The sequence below is a fragment of the Colletotrichum jinshuiense genome, chromosome 5, assembly GCF_051148585.1.
Source record: "Colletotrichum jinshuiense chromosome 5, complete sequence".
NCBI classification, from domain to species: Eukaryota; Fungi; Ascomycota; class Sordariomycetes; order Glomerellales; family Glomerellaceae; genus Colletotrichum; species Colletotrichum jinshuiense.
The window spans coordinates 1,357,813-1,373,533 of NC_139312.1; the positions used below are offsets into that span (position 1 = coordinate 1,357,813).

A 15,721-nucleotide genomic window follows, 5' to 3' on the forward strand; every position below is an offset into this window, starting at 1 on the left:
ACGGCCGTCTCACGGGCGACGAGAATACCAATTCTTCACTTCCATTTGAGTTTCGCGATACCCGCCCAAGAGACTCGAATCTCTCACTCCGGTTTGGGCACCGCAACTGCAACAAATCATTTCGAGAACCTATCAAAAATAGCAACCTCACAGTCATCCCATCTTTGCCAAGAAAATCCCATTCACGAGCAACCCCCAAACAACATCAGACCATCCTGCCCCCGATTAGCATTGATCACCCTCCCCGGCGCAAGGTCCCCCATAGTCAACGGGTCCCGGAAGCATGAATTCGGAAGAGCCAGTCGATTACTGCCCCTACCGGCAGAACCTTGATTTGAGCCATGTCCAAATCCAGGATTTCTCCAATGTCCAGTTCTTTCAACCCTCGGATTCCGAGCTTGAAAATGGTACGCTACCTTGCTCAATTCCTTAGAGTTTCGCGTTTCCAATTAACATCATAAACCCACAGACGGCGACGTGTATGCCAACGGCGTGACATATCCCTCACAACCTGCCCAGTCCAGTAGTAAGAAGAGTAAGAAGAAGGCCAAAAAAGATAAGAAAGCAGCACAGTACAGCTACGAAGAGCCGCCGCTTGCCGCCCCCGAGCTTCCCACCCCAGAACCGCCTCAAGAAAGCGTATTTTTCGAAGAGGAGTTGCCGACAGCTTCCAAAAAGGAGAAGAAGAAGAAGAAGAAGGGAAAGAAGGAAGAGGCCGTGCCTTCTTCACCCCCACCTCCGCCGCCCCCAGCACCTTCAGAGCCGGAGCCGGAACCGCAGCCGGAACCGCAGCCCGAGCCAGCGAAAGAGAAAGAAGCCGTTGCAGAGGAGGCACCCGCCTCTCCCACAAAGTCGAAGGAATCCTCGAAAAAAGACAAGAAGGACAAGAAGAAGGACAAGAAAAAGAAGAAGGGCAAGGGTGGAAAGGACACCGAACCAGAGCCGGTCGAGAGCTCCAGGTCGATTCCTCCGCCCCCTCCTCCGCCTGCCGAGGAAGTGAAGCCGCCAAAGATGGAAGAAGCGGCGGCCCCGCCCCCAGAAGTCGTGGTTGAAGCCAAGGAGGAGAGCACTGCTCCAGAAGCTGCACCGATTGCTGACCGGAGTCTCGGTGGGCCCAAGGAGGGTGAAGACAAGACCGAGACGGAAATCCCGCCAGCTGCCGTTGAAGCTGTTGCAGCCGCAGCAAATGCCGCGGTTGCTGACACCGATGAGACCGTCGCAGAAGCGCCCGCTGCTGCCCCCGCAGAGGACAAGCAAGCCGATGCGGATGAAACACCAGCTGCTTCTGATACGCCCGAGACGACAACCGACGCTGTAGAGGCCAGCGCTGTAGAGGCCGACACTACAGAGGCCGAACCCCCTTCAGAGCCCGAGGTTCCTGTGGAAGAGCCCTCTCCAGAACCGCCAGCACCGGAAGCCGAACCAGATGCGGTGGAGCCCAAGACTGATGGCCCAGCACCGGACGAGCCTGAAGCACCGGCGGAAGTAGAAGCAGAAAAGGCGGCAGTTGCAGAAGAGGTTACAGACAGCAAACCCGATGACTCGGCTCCTGCCGAGTCCGAGGATCCCGCACCTGCAGCAGAATCAACACCCGAGGTCGCAGCCGAGGCTCCTGCTGAAGACAAGCCCGATGACAAGCCTGATGAACCTGCACCTGCAGAAGCTGCTGTCGAGGCTGCCACCGAGTCCAAGCCGGAAGATCCTGTTTCCACGGATGAGCCAGCAAGCGAAGATCCGGCAGACAAGAAGCCCGAGGAGCCTGCACCTTCAACAGAGCCTGCGGCCGCTGCCCCGGCGGAAACTGAACCAGAGACGGCCGCGCCTGCGGAGGAGACACCAGCTGATGCGGCTGCCGACGTTCCTACTGAGGCCGAGTCTAGCGATCCTGCGCCAGAAGAACCCGCGCCGGCTGAGGCAAAGACCGAGGAGCCCGCCTCCTCAGAAGCCCCAGCGGAGGACAAGTCTGAAGATGCTCCTCCTGCAGGAGAGTCGGCAGCCGAGGCTCCCGCCGATGTGAAGCCAGAGGAGACCGCAGAAACGGCAGCGGAGACAGCGGAGACAGCGGCCGAGACGAACACTGAAGTTCCAGCCCCCATCGAGCCAGCTTCTGATGCTCCAGATGACGCCAAGGTTGAAGCTCCTGCTGCTGAAGAGGAGTCTGTGACCGATGCTCCTACCGAGGCCCCAGTCGAAGCCAAGGCGGAAGACCCCACACCTGAAGCTGAGCCAGCAGTCGAGGTTCCCGTTGAGTCTTCCCCCGAGGCCAAACCTGATGAATCTGTGCAAGAAGAGACATCGACGGAGACTAAATCAGAAGATCCTGCACCCGCGGAGCCCGCTGTCCCTGATGCTGTTGAGGCTGAGACGGACAATGCTGCCGCTGCAGAGACACCATCCGCCGAAGCCCCAACCGAAGAGAAGCCTGAGGAATCAGCCCCAGTCGAGCCATCGGCTGAGACCCCCGTAGAGGCGAAGGCCGATGAGCCAGCATCTGAAGAGACACCCTCAAATGAGCCGGCTTCTGCTCCAACGGAGGTTGCTCTTGAGGCGGTGCCTGAGGTCACACCTGAGGTCACAGCTGATGCCGTTTCAACCGAGGCGGATCCTGCTCCTACGACTGATGCTTCGACTGATTCTGATGGTTCAACCGTCGAAGGCACTAAGTCTGTGGAATCAGCCCCTACTGAGCTAGAAGTTGAACCCCCAGCCGCGGAGGATGCACCTGCTCCTATCGATGAGACCAAGGATGAGGCCGACAAGGGTGATGAGCCTGAATTGGCAGCAGCGGATGCGGAAAATACTGCTCCAGCTGAGGCACAATCGGATGCTCCTGCTGAAGTTGTCGATGCCGAACCCGAAGCACCGGTAGCCGCAGAGCCAGAGACAGCTGCAGAGCCGGAGACAGCCGCTGCAACATCGGAGGAGACTACGGCTGCTGCTGTTCCTGCAGAGGCCGCGGAAACAACAGCTGCCCCGCCTCAAGCCGAAGACCCGCCCGCCGATGCAGCTGTATCCGAGGACCCCGCTCCTGCTGAACCAGCGGAGCCAAGTGGCGAAGCACCATCTGCCGATGTGGAACCCGCAGAAGCCCCGGAGGCTCCGGTCGCCGTTGAGGAGGACAAGACCAAATCTGAGCCGGCTGCTGCTGAGGCAGCCACTGAAGAGCCCAAGTCTGACGATGCCAGCGCAGACCCGGAGTCAGTAGCAACCGAAGCGGCAGCTGCTCCGGCAGAGGCAGATGCTCCAATTCCCGACGCTGGCGAGGACAAGACTGCCGAGCCTGCCGCCACTGCCGACCCAGCCGATGAGCAAGATGCTGCGCCGGTTACTGAGCCCGAGCCAGCCGCCGAGCCGGCAGAGGCAGTGGTAGAGGCAGAGGATAAGCCCGCGGTCGTCGAAGCTCCCGAAACACCAGCCGAGGCGGCGGTTGATGCTGCAGATACTGCCGAGCCTGCAAAGGTAGACGAGCCTGAGCTTCCCGAGGAGGCCAAGACCGAAACTGAAGCCGAACCCGAGCCTCCCGCACAGGTTGCAGCCGAACCTGAGGCTCCCAAAGAGGCAGAACCTGATGCACCAGCAGATGCCGCGACCGATGCCCCAGAGCCAGCCGTGCCCGAGGTTGCCAAGGCAGATGAGTCTGAAGCGGCCGAGGCCGACGTCGAAGATGTCAAGAAGACCGAGCCTGAACCTGCTGAAGACGAGCCTGCGGCGACGGCCAAGGAGGACAACACAGCTGCTGAGGAAGCAGAGCCGGAGGCACCAAAGGTAGAGGAACCTGAGGCTGCCAAGGATGAGCCGGATGTTCCCAAGGAGGCCGAGCCTGAAGCTGCTGAAGTTTCTGCTCCTGAAGCAGAGGCGGAAGCACCTCAGGATGCCGCCCCTGAGGTCGTCCCTGAGGTCGTCCCTGAAGCTGCCCCTGAAGCTGCTGCCGAAGTTGAAACTAAGGAAGAGCCTGCGGCTGAGCCCACGGCAGAACCTGAAGCTCCTGAGGAAGCCGCCCCTGAGACTGCTCCTGAGGCCACCCCCGAAGCTGAGCCAGAAGCCACCAAGGAACCTGAGCCTGAGACTACAGCGGATGTTGAATCCGATGCTCCCAAGGAACCCGAGCCTCAGGCGGAGGCTGAAGCCGAACCTACAGTAGATGCCGAGCCCGAGACCGTGCCAGAGGCCGAAGTCGAAACTTCCAAGGATGAGTCCGATGTACCAAAGGAGGCCGAACCCGCAACGGTACAAGAGGACGCCCCAGAAGTTTCCAAGGAAGCCGAGGTCGAGGCCGCTGAGCCAGTCGACAACGCAGACCCGGAACCCATCGTCGTGGATGCTTCCCTAGATGCTGTCGCTACAGATGATGCAGTTGTCTCAACAGAAGGTATGGACGGTTACGAAGTATTCAGTGACGGCAAAGAATTCACCTTCACCGTGGCCAATCTCACCGCAGGGACCAAGGATACTAAAGAAGAGACAGAAACGGCGACTGAGACCGACGACAAGGCCGAGGAAGCGAAGGTTGAAGAGCCGATCCCTGATCCCGCGCCGGAACCGCCCGCTGCCGACACCGAGGTCGAGAACAAGACAGAAGCCCCCGAGGAGACCCCGGCCGACGCACCCGCGACTCCCGCCGAGCCTGAAGCCAGCCCCGAGGAAGCCAAGGCCGACCCCGAGGAAACTAAGGCCGAAGCCACCGAGGCCGAAACTGCTGCACCCGAGGCCGGGGATCCCGCCACAGCTACCGAGGATGCGAAAGAACCTGAGACTGAGCCTGTTGCTGCCGAGGCAGCCGTTGCCGAGGCTGTGTTGGCTACCGAGGACGCGGAGCCACAACCAGAGCCAGAGGCACCTGCTGAGACCACAGAAGCAGAACCTGAAGCAGTCGCCGCGGTCCAAGATCCGGAACCTGAAACCACGGCAGAAAAGGAAGTGGAGCCCACACCCGAGATTACGGATGCCGCTCCTGATGCGGAGCCAACCCCGGAGACCAAGGATCCCGAACCGGAAGCGGCCCCGGCTCAAGAGTCAGAGCCGCCAGCCGCCCCGCCTGCAGAGCCCAGCAACCCCGAACCTGAGCCGGAGCCTGCAACGGAAACACCTGCCGAAGCACAGGCTGCAGAGCCCGAGCCAGAGCCGGAGGCAGCTGCGGAAGCCGCCGATGTGAAGCCCGAGGCAGACCCGGTTCCTGCAGCCGAGACTGAGGCCAAAGAGGCGGAATCTGCCGATGCAGCGGCGGAGACCGAAGTCAAGGAGCCGGAGCCGGAAGCGGAGGCCGTCGCGGAAGCTAAGGAGCCAGAGACCGAGGTTGAGGCCGATGCCGATGCCGATGCCAAGGACCCTGAGCCCGAGGCCCCGGCAGCCGTCGCGGAAGCCGAGCCGGCTGAACTAACACCCGCGGCCGAAGAGGCCAAGGACCCTGAGCCTGAGGCCGCCCCCGAGCCGAAGGAAGCCGAGTCTACGCCCGAAGCTAAAGAGCCGGAACCCGTTGCCGAAGCTGAGCCCGCTGCCGAAGCTGAACCTGCTGCCGAAGCTGAACCTGCTGCCGAAGCTGAACCTGCTGCCGAAGCTGAAGCTACTCCTGAAGCTAAAGAGCCTGAAGCTGCTGTCGAAGCCGAGCCCACTGTTGAAGCTGATCCTGCTGAAGCTAAAGAGCCTGAAGCTGCTGCTGAAGCTGAACCTACTCCTGAAGCTGCTGTGGAGGCCAAACCTGCTGCCGAAGCTGAGCCCGCTGCTGAAGCTGAACCTACTCCTGAGCCTACTCCCGAAGCTGCTGTCGAAGCCGAGCCTTCTGAAGCTGCAGTCGAAGCCGAGCCTGCTGAAGCTTCAGAGCCTGAGACTGCTGCTGAAGCCGAGCCCACTGTCGTAGCAGAACCTGCCCCCGAACCTACAGCTGAAGCTGAGCCTGCTGAAACTAAAGAGCCTGAAGCTGCTGCCGAAGCCGAGCTCGCTGCTGAAGTTGAGCCTGCCGCTGAGCCCGCTGCTGAACCTGAGCCTGCCGCTGAGCCTGCTGCTGAACCTGCTGCTGAAGCCGAAGCTGAGCCTACTCCCGAAGCTGCTGTCGAAGCCGAGCCTGCTGAAGCTAAAGAGCCTGAGCCTGCTGCTGAAGCCGAGCCTACTGCCGAAGCTGAGCCTGCCCCCGAACCTACCGCTGAAGCTGAGCCTACTCCTGAGCCTGCCACTGAAGCTGAGCCTGCTGAAGCTAAAGAGCCTGAGGCTGCTGCCGAATCCGAGCCCGCTGCTGAAGTTGAAGCTACTCCTGAAGCTGAAGAGCCCGAAGCTGCTGCTGAAGCTGAGCCCGCTGCTGAATCTACAGCGCCTGAGCCCACTGTCGAAACTGAGCCTGCTCCTGAGCCTGCCGCTGAAGCTGAACCTACTCCTGAAGCTGCTGCCGAAGTCGAGCCCACTGCCGAACCTGAACCTACTCCTGAGCCCGCTGTTGAGGCTGCCGCCGGAGCTGAACCTGCTGCCGAACCTGAACCCGCTGCTGAAGCTCAAGAGCCTGAACCAGAGACAGCTGCTGAGGCGGAAGTAACAGAGTCAACACCCGAGGCAGAACCCGCAGCTGAAGAAGTCAAGGCGGTAGAGCAAGAGCCAGAGCCCTCGGCTCCTGCCGAAGCTATTGAGCCGGAGCCTGTTGCTGAGGCAGCGGTGGCAGAAGTCGGAGATTCAGAGCCCCAGACTGAAGCTGCTGAAGAAGCAAAGGAAACCGAACCCGAACCCGAACCTGCCGCCGCTTCTGCGGATGCTGCCCCGGAAGTTGAGGAACCGCAGCCAGAGCCTCCTGTCGCAGCTGAAGAGACAGCTGAAGAGCCTGTTACCGAAGCCAAGGCACCCGAAATAGCTGAAGCAGTTGAGGAGGCGAAGCAAGCCGCAGTGGTAGAGACTCCGGTGCCAGAACCAGCAGCGGAGGTTGAGCAATCAAGGTCTTTGGATGTTGAGGAGAGCAAGGACACGGTGGGCCCAATTGCCTCTGATGCAAGAGAGGCAGACAAATCAGGTGAGACTCCCCCTCCTTCCCCTACTCCAGATTCCCCCGATGGAAATGCACGGGAAGGACAGGATGGCCAAGACCCCGAGGTTGGAGACGGAGAGGTACAGGAGGAAATCCCAGCACAAGGCGGCGCAGCAGATGATACCGAGAGCGGAAACGCAGGACCAGACTCCTCTGAGTCCGTTGAGGACATTGAGGCAACGCCATCTGTCGAAGCTGCCGAGATAGTTGCACCTTCAGATGCGCCCACGGCAGAAGTTCAGGAAAGTCAAGATGCTGCGTCTGAGGAAGAACTCGAACCAGCCCAGGCTTCTTCCGAGGAGTCTCTGAACGACGATACTGCCCCCGATGAGCCCGCCGCGGCGGCCCCAGAGGAAGTATCACCTGCCGATGAGCCTCAGTCTGATGAACCAGAAACCTCCTCGGAAGTTGTTCCAGACGAAGCTGCCGAAGCTGCTGCTGAAACAGCTCCTGATGAAACGGCAGCTGAACAAACATGCCCTGAAGGCGACGCAGTTGTTGAGTCTGAATCAGCCGCGCCAGTTTCTGAAGACCCTGCAGCTGAGCCTTCTCCTATTGAAGACTCCGCTCCGGTAGAAAGTACAGCGGAGGATTCTGCACCCGCAGAAACCACGACAGAAGAGCCAGCTTCTGAGGAACCTGCTTCCGAGGAGACTGTCTCTGCTGAAGCTGTACCAGAAGAACCATCATCCGAAGACCCTCAACCCGCAGATGCTCCGCCCGCGGAACCCGCAGCGGAGGACCCAGTCTCTACAGAGGCCCCTGTGGAAGATCCCGCCCCTGAGCCAAGCCCCGAAGAACTTGCTCTCGAAGAACCCGCCGCCCCTGAAGAAGCTGCTATTCCGGAAGAACCCGCTGCACCCGAAGAACCTGCTGCACCCGATGAACCTGCCCCTGCAGAGTCTCCTGTCCCTGAAGAAGCTGCCGTTCCTGAAGAAGCTGCTACACCCGAAGAAGTTGCATCTGTCGAGCCCTCGACGGCTGACGCCGAGGCCACAGCCGAGGAAACGGACCCGGCAGAGCCAGCACCTGAAGAGCCCACTGTTGAGGACACTGGAACTACGGATCCTACGCCAGCCGAGACAACCGAGACAGCAGCGCACGAAACCTTGGCAGAGGCCGTAGAGGCCGAGGTGGCTCCGGAGGAACCTGCTCCCGAAGAGGCTACTCCTGTAGATACCGCGCCAGAGTCTGCACCGGAGGAGGCTGCCCCAGTAGAAGCAACTGCTGAGGAAGCCACTTCTGAGGAACCAGCTGCGACGGATGCTGCAGCAGAAGAGATGGCACCGGAAGCGGCTGCTTTAGAAGAACCCGTGGATACGGAACCAGTGAATGAAGACGCCAATTCAGAAGATGCTGCCGTTACGGAAGCTCCGGTGGAGGAGGCCGTCAGCCCCGAAGCAATCGAGGAGCAGCCCACGGAAGACACGCCGCCAGCTCCAGAAGCGGACGGCACAACTCCTGAAGAACCAGCACCAACACCAGAAGACTGCACTAATCCTGCTGATAACGATGAGACAAGAGACAAAGAAGTACTCATCGCAGGAGCTGCGGCCACTGGTGTTGCTATTGCAGGGGGTCTTCTTGCTGCCGATCAACTTTCCAAGGACTCCAATGATGACACCATCACAAGAGACGCCCCGGATATCAAAGCAGAAGATTCTGTCTCGCGCCGAAGCTCTTCGGACAAATTGACGCAAACTCTCGAGGGCGTTCCATTCTCAGGAGCATTCACCAAGGCAGATCAAACGGAATCAGATGTGGATGCCAACTTCAGTCCCGTGCAGCGAGAAGGCTTTCTGGACCAGGGAACGCAAACAGACAGTGCATTCTCTGTTCTTAGACCCTCAACTCCTGCTGTGGTCATTCCTGAACTCGCCTGGTCACCTGCAACCAAGAAAAGGGCGCAGGCTCTCAGGCGGCAGCGGAAGGCCGCAATTAGGCAGGCCGAAGAAATGGTGGCAGCTGCTGTGGTCATCTATGCTACGGCCGAGGCTCTCAGCCCACCACAAAGGCCCTTGTCTCAGGGCAGCTCGCAGCTCCTCAGTGCATTTCCCAGCTTGGAGCAACAATTGAAGATGACACCGAGAAAGGCCTTTTTCTCGAGGGTCCTACCTGGCTTTCTTTCCAGGCGCAGGAGTACTACCACTAAGGGAGCGGATACAAGTGACAGACACAATACTGACTCTTTTGCAGAAAGAAAGGAAGCAGAGGCTCGCGAGAGGCACCGACGACGCCGCCACTCCTCTTCCCACCACCCTTCATCATACTCGAGCCGCAGCCGAGGCGAGGACGAAAACAGAGAAGGCAGCAGGCGCCATTCTAATCACTCGCACCACTCGAGCCGACGACACCGGACCGATAGTGAACGATCTCTTCGATCCGGCGAGTCAGCCCCGCGTACCCCACCTGGGCCACCAAAGAGACAAGACAGCGGGTTCTCGGATAGCCCGCAGAGTTTGGCCCAACGGCGACATCGTAGTGAACGTGGCGAACGAAACGAACGCGGCGAGAGGGTCGAGAGGAGCGAGAGGAGCGAGAGGAGCGAGAGGAACGAGAGGAACGAGCGAAGCAGCCGCCCTGAGCGCACGCCCGAGGAACAAGCTGCTCACGACAGACGCAAGGAAGAGCGAAGGCTTGCGCGCGAGAAGGAGCGAGAGCGTGAGCGCGAAGTCGAACGCGAGCGCGAACGTGACCGCGACAGAGAAAGGGACAGGCATCGGGAGAGGGAACGCGAGCGTGAGCGTCAGCGTGAGCGGGATCGCGAACACGAGGAAAGAGAGCGATCACGCCGGAAGGGCAAGGAGCCGGAGATCATCGCCAAGCCTGAGGAGACGACAGAACGCAGCCATCGCCGGTCTCGCCGCCACAGCACATCGGAGCACTACCGCCCGGAGCGCACACTCACCAAGCGGGAACCCAGCGAGTCCTTACCAGAGAAGAAAAAGTTCTTCAGCGCCAAGAATGCGGAAGGTGCGATTGGATCGAAGCCCCCTCCCCAGGACCCTCCCCCAGCAGCAAAGGACGAAATGCCAATGGATGACGATGCAGGACACGAAGCAGCTGCGAACCGCGGAATTCCCAAGCGGTCCAGCACAACGCGCGACAGGCATGGTCACGGCCACAGCCACCGGTCCGAGGACGGTGGTAGAGGCAAGCTCCAGAAGGCCCGCGAGCAAGTTGCTGAAGAGGCTCGCAAGGCAGCAGACAAGCCCAGGTCGAAACACTCGGATGATTCTCGGCGCCGGGCTCGTGAAGAAGAGAGGAAGAAGAACAGAGATGTCGACAAGGAGAGGGAGAGGGAGAGAGAGAAGGAGAAGGAGAAGTCGAGTGGGATCAAGGGCATGTTCAAGCGCCTTTTCAACTAATGATTGTATAATGATGCTACGACTATGATTGTACGCGGACCATGTTTGTTCTACGGAAAGGGGGTTAGACTGTATGGTTTTTGTCTTGTTTCTTGGAGCGCTGGGATGCTTGAACGCGTGGATGATTTCGACGATGGCTCAATTATAATGGCTAATCGCTTGATGATTAATGTGTTTGGAACTGAATACATAAATGCCTGATGAGCTTTCAATCAAAAACTTATGGCCGTTGCGTTGCTGGTGTATTGTTCTTGGTGGATGAGCCAAGTCAGCTTGTTCGATGTCCTGCCGTCTAGTCCAGTCTAGTCTAGTCCAACTGCATAGGAACGGTCGGCGGGCGGCACCGGACATTTACAGAAAACTCGAATGCCGTGCGATGAATCATCAAGGGAAATCTCGCCTGTTTCTTTTCAGTCTTTTATTGGGGGAGAATATTGGAGCTCGGCGGGATGTGGGTTTCGCCCGCGTTTCCCAGGTTTCTCTCGGCCGAGTGATCTCGCGATGCCGCGCACCGTTCGCCCTTTTCCGCCCCGAATCGCCGGGGGATCCAACAACGGCCTTTACCGGCTTTAGATCGGATTTCAAGCTTTCCTCTTATCAGTCCTTCGGCAAAGTTTTTCTTCTTATTTCTGCGTGCAAATTGTAACAATGGGTCTTCGGAAACCCGAAGTCCGGGTTGTGGATTTTGCCCCCCCCCCCCGGTTCTCGATATTAACTTCGAGGCGGTGCTTAATCCCTTCCACCATGGAATACCGACAGATTATTTGGATCAAAAAGAGCAACTGGCGAGGCTTCGTGACGGCTGCTCCGTTTGCGCCGTCTAGAAGCTCATCCGTGGGCATTTCTACATTCTGCCCTCGGGGTGCTTCGCGGGAGAACAGCGTCTTGTGCCCCGGGATGTGGGTTCAGCCTGTCCGTGGGAAGCAGGCTGCCTTATCTGCTAGCTCGGTACTAAGCGCCTGCCACCCCCTCACCGATTCTTGCTTGACGCTTTTCCCGAGGGGAAAAGCTGACCGGTAGTCGTCGTCATGAGATGGTGAAATGGCCGGGCCGGATTGCCCTTTGCACATCTTCTCGGCCGCTTCCGCGAGATGGTGGGAGCGCTAGGCAGCGGTCTGATGGACACCCACGACTTTGACCTGACAATCTTTGCCAAGTCCAAGGTCGTCTCGATCGGCCCCAGCTACGGATGGTTCGGGTACTCTCGTAGACTCTGTTCGTTTAAACAGTTTAATTTAAACTACCTACGCGTCCCATTCTTCGGCTGCTGCCGTGATGCCGAGGTACGGGGGTATGTATACTGGAAACTTGATATTTGGTCAGGCGAACACGAACACCTGGTGAACGGGCTCCCGCATGGCTGCCCTGCTGAAGTCGGAGAACCGACCCGTTTCATCCTTCTTGCTATCGATTCATGGCCTTTTCATGTCTACTGCAGTGTCATATCCTGCGAACATTCGCGCGAGAGACCGAGCTGCTTCCGGGTCGGTTCTCCGAGAAGAGATGAGTCAAGGTTATTCCTGTTTGGCTTCTGATTGGGTCGCAAAGAGAGTAAACCTGGTCGTCTTGTACCCGGTCATCAAGTGTTTGTGCCTGACTCTTACAAGCATGCTACGGACGTTCCCGTGAAACCGATGTGTGGATGGGACGGATCTCCATTCCCATCCGCTTAAGCCTGGGTCATCGTCGACGGCCATGCGCCTCCCTTGACGCCGTATCTGCAGCGGAGGAACACCCTCTTTGGTCGTTCTGCTATCTTCAAATTAGCTGTCAGCTGTCACTTCTTCTCCGCCGGTCTTTCCTGCGTCCCTTGTCGTGATGTTCTCTCAAGGCAGGACTCGCGAACAGATCCCTGGACTCGCCAATGGATCCCTGCACGGGATAACAGCCAACGACAGCAGGCCAAAGGCGACGTCTCTTCAACTCTAAGATAGTAGACGGAATGTTGAGGTTGTGAAAAGTGAGTAGCAGTCGTCATTGGTTATTTTGTGTCGTGATACGGCTGTTCCCGCCAAGATGAAGGATGGGTGTGTTAACGCTCGAACCGCACCCCTGGTTCCCCTTCAGGCCTTATCTGCATCGGACAAGCATCTTTATTTAGTCTTCGTGCGCGGTTCTTGACACTGACGCGCCCATAAGGCGGGAAGACGGGATGTACAACCACATGGCGAGGGTAACAATCAACAACCAGCCCGGTGACTGTCGAGGTGATTGAGGGCCAGAGGAGACACCGCCCTGAACCTGAAATGGCGCAAGCAGGGATTGAATATCAATAGCCAGTTTGTTCACGGCTAGCCTTTTGTTTCCGCGCGGTGGACACTCCCGCGGAGCCAAATATTGGGAAGGAGGGGCGCCAAGAATGCGGAATACGGGGCAAGCAACTCGGACACTGCTCTTCCCCGAGGCCTAGAGTCGGCGGCTTGGCAGACATGCTGCACATCGGGCGCTACGCCGCGGGACCGACCTTGGCGTGTGATTGTGTGGTGGCAAATGCTTCAATGTTTTCAATGGAAGGCACACATGCCCAAGTTTCCACCTGCAGTTGGACAGCTAGCTCGTATCGGACGGGGAGAGGCGGTGAAAGGCGGCTGAGGAGGGTCTGCATCGGCCTCGCCATTGAGCCCTACGTTGAAAACGGCAATTTTTTCCAAGCTGAAAGGCTGCCGGAGGCTGTTGTGGACCAGTGGGCCAAGCAGATATCGATAGTGGGCTTCAACGAGTTGCACGACAAAAGCGTGCGGTTTTGCTCCCATAGCCCCGAGCGAGAGGGTTCTGACTGCAGTCAGCTTGTACCATGTACATTTAGCCCAGACAAAGCAGTGTTGCCAGGTAAGTGAGTGAGTGAGTGGATGGAATGAATGTGCTGCATGAACTCGAACATGGCAGCAAAAAGCATAGCATTAAGGATATGCATTATTGCTTGTTCGGCTTCCTCGTCTCGGTAGATCGGGAGTAACCGACGAGGAGCGCCAGCGGGTGATGCCCATCAAGTCGAGAGGTTAAACTGGTCTTTGAAAAAAAGGTTATCTCAAAAAGGTGTGGATAAAGAGAGAGGGGTATGTTCGAGATTGACTCTGAGCAATTTTGGGAACGATGCGAGGGAGAGGCCGGATATGCCAAGACTTTATTGCCTATAACAGCCATTGAGGGATTCCAAGACGGGATGTCGAAGTCGGCGAGGGCGGCGAGGACAGCGAGAGGTCGGGAGAAGTCACGAAGCAGGCAAGGTATGGTCAGAAAGGTAAGAGCGTCTGCAGAGGGCATTCGTTGAGTCGGGCTGGTGATGGTCTTGTTCCGGGAAATGTAGCGGTTTGCCGGGATGCGGTTGGACGAAGCCGCAGCTGAACTGGGTCGTCGTCGTTGAAATGGCGGCTCAGGGGGGCGCCCCCCTGATCCCGGCCCGCTAGGACAATACGGTATTAGTGGGATGCATTCAATGCGGGAACCGGCATTTGACTAGCGCAGTGCACTGGCCGCTAACATCCCCCGGCGTGGGCCACGTTGGTGGGTGCTAAAAGCAGCAGCGACCAGAGATGAGGCTTGCGCGGCCAAGCAGGGGGAGGCGAGGGTTGCGATGTTTTTTCTTCTTTTCTCTCTCCAACAATGGTGGGAATATCCGCAGCTGAACCACATCGATGACACCCCCCCCCTCGTGCCCTCGTGCCCTCATGCCCTGCAACCCCCCACCCCCAGGCGATACAGGCATCGGGGCCGCCTGGGAGGCACTGCTTCTTGGTGTACACGCATGATGCGATCCTTACAGCAAACTAGTATCTTACCGCGTCAGGTGTCTCTCTCAGTCTCCAACTCCATGACTCCAATTATCATTGCCTGCCGGCCACCCCCCTCCCTCCCCTTTCCACTGCCTACCTGCACACCTTGACACCACGATACGGGAGATCATGGCATCCCTACACCCCGCAACGAGCCAGGGACTACGTACGCAATCGCAGTCCGATGGCGCTTCCCTTCCTCGAATAACGGCCCCTACCTAGCCCGCAACGGGGTCCCGACGGGAGCTTCTTCAAATCAAGCATACATGCGCATTTGCAACATGATGACGAGATTGGATTCAAAGTCTAATCTCCAAGGGCTTTGTTGACTATGTCTTCGAAGCCTGACCTCGCTTTCGCACCCTCTCTGTCCAAGGCTCGCAACAGCCCCTCCCAGCCCATCGACAATCGAGGTCCCCCTGCAGGGGATCCCAAAATTCGACAGGGCTGCTCTTCAACCCCGGTCCGTTTCTATCTCTCTCCCGAGGGGCTCGGTCGATTCGTTTACTGCTGTTCAGCCATTCTCTGCTTTAAAATGTCACTCAACCCATGATAGGGGGCTTCAACACGTGGGACTGGAACGTTACGCCACCGTTGTACAGAACCCCTAACCAAGCGTGGCTCGGACGCCTATACGCGGGGAACGCACGCACTACAGCCCAGACCTAGTGTAGAAACATCAAACATATTCCACCGCCGCTGGAGGCTTGACGTTGCGTTCTCCGAGTCAGAGGCTCAACCGACTTCAAACGACGTCGGGCATATTTTCCTCAGTGTCCAGCGAGGCTGCTACCTCGTGGCTCGTGCTTCGTCTTGCACCACCCTTTTCTCCACACTGCTACCCCTCGCCCGTACAATCTCCCATGTCCGCGTTGACGCGCCCACCCGATATCGAACGGCTCCGTCGTTTGGCGCCGTTGCAATGGATGACGTTGACAACGGCCGAAAGGGGGCCCCGGCCGCTAAGGGATGGCCACCCTTGCCAAGTTTTCTTCCTCTCGGTCAAGCATGACAGCGGAGGAACGCCACACATTCGGACATCCACGAACCACTTTGCCCTTCCTGCCACATACTATCGCAAACTTTCGTGCCTTGCTACTGGCCCGACTCGAGGTCGTCACCGTCGATGTTCCCTTCTCGCCTGCCACGCTAGCCACCCCCCGTAGACCTCCCGCGTAATGCTTGACATTCGACCCCTTCTCATTGGGCACCCGAGGTGGGAACTTGTCCCTTCTGTTTCGGGCACGATGAGGCTCTAGCCTCTGTGAGCCGGTTCCTTCTTAGTCACTTAATACTACCGGGATAGGTATAGCGAGCCAAACGCACTTTTCTCCGATGTGAACTCCGCCGAGGACGCGGACAAGGGAAACGTCCATATCATCCCAAGTCTTGCTCGCTTCCTTCGGAGGCTTCCCGTCTTAGAAGAAACGACGGCGCACGGGATCCGGACTATTACCCGCCAAGCTACTGCAGGCACACAGGCACGTTTCGATAGTTCTGCTTCTTACTATAGGGCTACGCGTCAGCCAAGACAGGCTTTAATGGGGAATTCAACTGAAGGTTGCAGACCATGGTCTCGC

General features: G+C 58.3%; 1 protein-coding gene across 1 annotated transcript; it reads left to right on the forward strand.

Moving 5' to 3' along the window:
• Nucleotides 1-283: 283 nt before the first annotated feature.
• On the forward strand, nucleotides 284-10,368 carry EsH8_V_000366 (uncharacterized protein; the record flags this gene model as incomplete). The annotated part of the gene is made up of 4 exons (XM_083272882.1): nucleotides 284-407; nucleotides 470-6,985; nucleotides 9,197-9,973; nucleotides 10,052-10,368. 4 exons carry the CDS (start codon nucleotides 284-286, stop codon nucleotides 10,366-10,368), a joined length of 7,734 nt encoding a protein of 2,577 aa, XP_083125597.1.
• Between the last annotated feature and the right edge of the window lie 5,353 nt (nucleotides 10,369-15,721).